General features: G+C 47.2%; 1 protein-coding gene across 1 annotated transcript; it reads right to left on the bottom strand.

Annotated features, from left to right (window-relative positions):
* Positions 1-689: 689 nt before the first annotated feature.
* LOC128968220 (galactosylgalactosylxylosylprotein 3-beta-glucuronosyltransferase 1-like) lies at positions 690-5082 on the bottom strand. The gene is made up of 4 exons (XM_054382594.1): positions 4944-5082; positions 4067-4605; positions 1269-1565; positions 690-776 (listed from the first exon to the last, which is right to left on the bottom strand). The coding sequence occupies exons 1-4, from the start codon at positions 5053-5055 to the stop codon at positions 690-692; spliced, it is 1035 nt and encodes a 344-aa protein (XP_054238569.1). The 5' UTR covers positions 5056-5082.
* Positions 5083-6265: the final 1183 nt, after the last annotated feature.

Raw genomic sequence — 6265 nt, 5'->3', positions numbered from 1 at the left:
GGTCTATTCCACTCCCCTTTCCTGTCCAGCAAGCCTATACAAAGGGCAGACATCTCGCTGCTCGCTCTCTTTCCTGCCTCGTCTGCTCGAAAGAACATTGCTGCTGCCGCTGCCTCCTGCACTGACCACATGGCTGGGGCCTACTTTCTTCCAAATGAATCCACTGACATCCAGGGGAATACAAGGCCATCCAGGCTTGGTTTTGTATATTTTCCCATTTACCCTCATTCCTCACCTCTGTGAACCCTCCCTGTTTTCTTTTTGTAAAAAAAAAAAAAAAAGAAAATTTACTTCTTCTACTTCCAAACTGATTTCAGACTATTTGTTTCACAAATTTATTTTCCCTCTCCCCTACCCCCTTTTTTTTTCTTTTTTCCTCTCTCTCCACTCTCTCCACCTTGCCGGGAGAAAGGGAGAGGGGCGGGGGAGGAATCTCAATCTGTTATCATTTGAGCTCCTGAACTCCAGTCAGAGCTCAAACCACCACAGCAAGTATGAAATACTGATCATAAGTGGGTAAAGTTGAGGGTCTACTTCTTGTGGAAAGGGTGGCATGGTAAGGGAGTTACTGGCACAAACGTATATACAGTCTTTAAGGAAACGATCACATAAATAAGAAAACAAGTACAGATTGTCTTGCCACAACCAGTCAAGACAAAGGTACTCACACCCTGGAGCTGGCTCTCTGCTTACACCTCTACTCTGGGGTCTGTAAATCCACGCTTGCCTTCGTTAACCAGAGTGGGCCTCTCAGTTCTTGTGTGCCAAACCAACACCTAGAGGGAATCACAAGGAGTTCAGGGACTCTGGATGCCATGGAAACGCTGAGAGCAGCACATTCATCGGGTGGGATCCTCAGCAACCCACGGCTCACAGCTGTTTGAAGCATGTAATTCAAAGGGGTTAAACCTGGGAGAGACTTCACAGGCACATGAAACAGTGACAAGAAGAAAGGACCATTCTGGACTGAAACCAGAGACTCAATCCTCTGCCAGTCCTCCTGGATTTTGGAAAAACAATCTGGGCACGAAGTGTACGTCTGAGGCTCTTTGTTAACAGAGTGCATAGCACTAACTGTACCTGAGTGCTCTCTGAGCTTTGCATCTATGAAGACTTTGGCAAGCTCTGTTCCAGCACCATTCAGCACTGACACATGCCAGCACAGGGCAGGCACAGTGGAAGGTGGAGAAGCATGGCAGGAGGCGGAAAAAAAACCAGCCAGAACCCAGCAAGGAAAGCGTATCTTCAAGTACTCTTGTCCTACTCACCTTCGTGCAGTTGGCTGCCTTGGGCTCCAGCCCATCCATAGTCACTAGATCCTTCAGCAGACTGGTTTCCTGGTAGCCTCCTTTAACTCCCTCCAGCTTGAAACTGGCCTGAGGCTTCTCCAAAATCAGCTTGATGCTGATAGCAAACCCAGCCATGTCAATAGCAAAGGGCCGGTTAGGGTCAAAGACAGTTTTCCAGCCCACCACCTTCCCTGCTGGGCTCACTTTTGGGGATTCATATCGTAGTCCCCCAACGAAAGCCACTGGCCAAACTGACACCCTCCTCGTGTAGCGCATCTGTGTGCCAGAAAGAAACAGTGCTGAGAGCATTCCACACCACGACATTTGTCCCAACCCATTAGCCTGCCATCCTCTGCTTTCATTGGCACCTGTCCTCTCCTGCTGACTTCCCACCCAGTCTAAGCAGCACAAGTTCTTCTTCACCTGTGCTGCTCCTTGAAGAAGAGCTACAGACTGCAGAGCCACAAGGCTGTTTTAGCAGGTTCTTCTTCAAACACCAAACTCACTCCTTTTCTGTGCCCACGTTCAGTCCCTCAGAGGAAGGAAAATCTTTGTTTTTTCTGAGCTTATCTGCGGTTTTATAATCTTTTGTAACATTTTAGTAAATGCCAAACTGTCACCAGTCCTCTAACTCTGGAAAATTCAACATGAGCTGGCAATGTGTGCTTGTAGTCCAGAAGGAAATGGTATCCTGGTCTGCTTCAAAAGAAGTGTGACCAGCAGGACGAGGGAGGAGATTCTACTCCTCTACTCTGCTCTCATGAGACCCCACCTGGAGTACTGCATCCAATACTGGTGCCTCCAGCACAAGAAGGACATCAAACTGCTGGAGCGCATCCAGTGGAAGGCCACAAAGATGATCAGAGGGCTGGAGCACCTCCCCTATGGGGACAGCCTGGAGAAAAGGCGGCTCTGGGGAGACCTCATTGTGGCCTTCCAGTACCTGAAGGGGGCCTACAGGAAAGCTGGGGAGAGACTTTTTACAAGGGCTGGTAGTGATAGGAGGAGGGAGAGTGGATTTGAGCTGGAAGAGGCTAGATTTAGACTGGATATGAAGAAGAAATTCTTTACAGTGAGGGTGGTAAGGCACTGGAACAGGTTGCCCAGGGATATTGTGGATGACCCCTCCCTGGAAGTGTTCAAGGCCAGGTTGGACAGGGTCTTGAACAATCTCATCTGGTGGAAGGTGTCCCTGCCCATAGCAGAGGAATTGGAAGTACATGATCTTCAAGGTCCATTCCAACCCAAACCATTCTATGAATCTATGAATGATCAACTCCACTCACTGCAACTTCACCCTCAGGCAAGCCTTCTCCCTCCCTGACTGATTCATCTTTATCCTCATCTATGGCAAATACCCTCCACCTTTGTTTTTTTATCCATGGCTGCTATCTGATAGAGTGGGGTTTTATAATGTCAGAAAGGATCTGGGAAGAAGTAAGAAAGGATGAGCTTTACAGAGACCTAAAAAATCCTGGAAACTGGAAATGGGTATAGTGGAAATGCTTAACTCTCTGTCTCAAGTGGTGTTGTACAGTTTGGGAATTTCTGGAAGTTAACAAAGGACTTGGCATCTTGCAAAAGCCAGGTTTCCAGCAAAAGTCTGGGCAAGCTTCTGTGATCTGTTTTGGTGGCTGGAACTGAAGAGCATAGAAGGACAGCCAAGGAGGAAAGGTGGATTAGGTCAGTCCATTTTTCTAACATCTCCTACCCATCACACTCCTACAGAACACTTCAGATTTATGCTTTGCTAGAATGTTGTCTCTCGTGCTTCATTAAATCAGGTTGTCTCTCCCTGAGGGTGTCAAGATCCTCTGGTCCTTGGCACAGGGAAGCATCCAGGTGGGTTTTGAATGACTCCAAAGATGCAGACTCCAACACCTCTCTGAGCAGCCTGTTCCAGTGCTCTACCCCCCTCCAAGAAGTTCGTCCTCATGTTTAGGTGGAACTTCCTATGTTCCAGTTTGTGCCCATTACCTCCTGTCCTGTCTTTGGGTACAACTGAAAAACAAAAACTGGCCCTATCCTCCTGATACCAACACTTTAAGTATTTATAAACATTGATAACATCCCCTCTCAGTCTTCTCCGTGCTAAAAAGCACCAACTCCCTCAGTCTTTCTTTGTAAGAGAGATGTTCTAGTCCCATAATCATCTTTGTAGCCCTTTACTGTGCACTCTCAAGCAGTTCTTTGTCCCTCCTGAACCATGGAGCCCAGAATTGGACACAGTACTCCAGGATGAGGCATCACCAAGGTAGAGTAGAGGAGAAGAAAAACCTCCCTTGACCTGCTGGCCACACTCTTCTTGATGCAACCTAGGATACCATTGGCCTTCTTGCCCATGGGGACACATTGCTAGCTCTTGGTGAACTTTTTACCCACCAGCACCCCCAGGTCCTTTTTTCCAGAGCTGCTTTCTAGCAGGTCAGTCCCTAACCTGTACTGGTGCAGGGGACTATTCTCCCCTAGGTGCAGTACCCTATGCTTGCCCTTCTTGAACTTCATGAAGTTATTCACATCTGAAGCCTATATGATGACAGATGTGCTCTTTACAGCACAGCTACTGGGTTAGCTTAACTGTAGGTTTCCATCTGCCCTATACCCAGCTCCCACTGAGTGCAGGGTGGGCAAGGGGGGCTCTAGGCAATGTCTTCCAGTTAATGCTATAAGTCCATGTGGTAGTCCTAACTTAAAGGTCTTTGCATGTGCAACCTTGTCTTGAGAGGCTTTGCAGCTGTACCCTGCTTTTCTGTCCTATGTCATTTTAAGGCTCTTACCTCTTCAAATAGCTCCAGGCTGTAGGTGTTATCATCGTCAGCAAAATATACTACCCCTTCTGGTGGTGGAGTGTTGCTGAAGCTGTCCCTCAGCCAGTGCAGCCCCAGGTTCCTCTGTAGTGTCCCCCTTGGGGTATGGGATGGGATCCAGGACAGTCCTAGCTTCAGACTCTTGGGTGTCTCCACATTGAGATGGGTGAAATTGAGCCCTGCCTTCTCCAGCAGGTTGGATACCAGATTGGTCCTTCTGGGAGAGTCCTCCACCACCACCCAGTGCAGGTTCTGTACGTGTAGGAAGGTGTTGGCCAGACGAGTCAGCTCAGCTTTTTGCACCGGCCGGGTGTAGGTAGGGGTGATAACGAAGATGGTTGGCAGGGTGTCTGACCATGGAGGAGGCCTGGAGTACACATAATTGTGGATGACTTTAGGTGTTGCCCCTATGCTTTGCTGCTGGCGAATGCATGATGGGAGGCCTTCTTCTCTCAGTGCAGATGTACCATTGAGGAGAGCTTTAGAGGTCACGTTCTCATCTGTCTCTTCTGTGGCAAAAGGAGAGAAGGAAAGAAAGAAGAAGAAGGAAGATGCTAAAGAACTAATCACTGCTGGGCTGCCTCCTCTACAGGGAGTGTTGGGGACACATCTGTCTGGAATCAGTGCTCAGCACATTAGCATCCTCTCCCCAAAGCCAGCCTAAGGTGAATGTTTAATGCACTCTAAAGTACAGTTTGTGTGCCTGCTTGTAGGCAAACCCTGAGGGTGCCTTCAAGCGAGTTTGTCTTTGATTAACCCATCCCATGAGAGAGTATCTCTTACTGAGAGTTCACACCAGCAATCATCACAACCGCCACCACACTGACCACAGAACTCTTGCACTTACTTCTCAGCAGGCTGAGGTAATGGGTGGTTGGGTACTGGTGCCACAAGGTTAGGAGAAGAGCCCATGGCAAGGCAATCAGGAGAGTGGTAAGAAGGTTACGTCTCCTCAGCATGCTGCAGAGAACTTCCAATGCCCAGGCATCTCTCTACCTTTCAGAGCAGAGAAAAGAGTAAGGTCTCTGAAATACCAGCCACCACAAACATTAGGACAGTAAGTCTAGAGGCCAAACTAAGAGGCTGAGTTCGGCTTGCTTGGAGGGAGATGTGATAAATGTTGGGCCCTGATGCAGCACAGCCTTTGTCTAACTTTACAAGGAGCCCCATTAATGTTACAGGACCAGACCATTATCCAGCTGCCCTGGCCAGTTCCTGTGCTATTGAATAGAAGCTTTTATCTATTGATGTTGCTATAAAGAACCTCCCACTGCCCCATGATGAACCCACTGTCCTTGACTTTAGGGTTGTTCCCATTGCTGATTCTGAAGCCAAAGAAGATTGTTACTTGCCCCCCCTCCAGGGCTGGTATTTATTTCTGAGCTCTGTGGTGACCATTTAATTTGCTGGACTGGATGATCTTTGAGTTCTCTTCCAATGAGATATACTTTGTGATTCTGTGATTCTATTCCACATCCCTTTCTACTGGTTTGCAGTCTTTGGCCATTGCAGCATTTGGTTTTAATCACAGACTTCAGAATACTTTAATTTCTTTCTTAGTATTTCTGTGATGGACATGATGGTGAGATCTGAGGAACTGCAACTGTTAACATTTGTTTTCAAAACTCTTTCAATAAGGAACTAAAAGAAAATTTAAAAAAGAAATAAAAGACAAAATTTTCAGGAATAATTAACAACAAGGGATGGCTTATGTATAGATGGTCCAAGCTACAGTAGTCCTGCGCTTGAGTTTTCACAGCTGTTGAGCACTTTAGCTCCCACTAGTTAATATGATTAATGAGCAATCATTCTATCTGGAAATCAGATCCTTACATTCTCAAGGTAGCCATACCTTCAACAAAGTACCCAGCATCAATGATCAGTTTGGAAAGTGCAGACTGAAGTGTTTGTCTATTGCAGACCATTTGCTCAAGGACATATCTCTGTCCTGTGTAAAGTCATAGTGATCCTAGTCCTGGCTCTCCTCTTCAGAAGACCCTTAACAGCCTGTGTGCACTAAGTCATATGAACATGAGATCCTAGACATGACTCATGGAAGTCCCACACACATGCCTAGTGTGTGTGCTGTTGTCTACATGCCTCTGGTGCAGGGAGTAACATTTTTCCTCCAACTTTGAGCTTTTCCTTTGGTCCCTCTCTGAGTATGAA

The sequence above is a fragment of the Indicator indicator genome, chromosome 1, assembly GCF_027791375.1.
Source record: "Indicator indicator isolate 239-I01 chromosome 1, UM_Iind_1.1, whole genome shotgun sequence".
Classification (NCBI taxonomy): domain Eukaryota; kingdom Metazoa; phylum Chordata; class Aves; order Piciformes; family Indicatoridae; genus Indicator; species Indicator indicator.
The sequence above is the reverse complement of the archived record's forward strand: the minus strand, read 5'-3'. Positions and strand labels throughout refer to the sequence as shown.

What these genes read in the sequence shown, in the direction of transcription:
- LOC128968220 (XM_054382594.1), bottom strand. Translation starts at nt 5,055, where the DNA reads ATGCTGAGGAGACGTAACCTTCTTACCACTCTCCTGATTGCCTTGCCA. An exon ending in TTACCTCAGCCTGCTGAGAA is followed by an intron (nt 4,606 to 4,943) that starts GTAAGTGCAAGA and finishes CTTTTGCCACAG; the next exon opens with AAGAGACAGATGAGAACGTG. An exon ending in AGGCAGCCAACTGCACGAAG is followed by an intron (nt 777 to 1,268) that starts GTGAGTAGGACA and finishes GATTCCCTCTAG; the next exon opens with GTGTTGGTTTGGCACACAAG.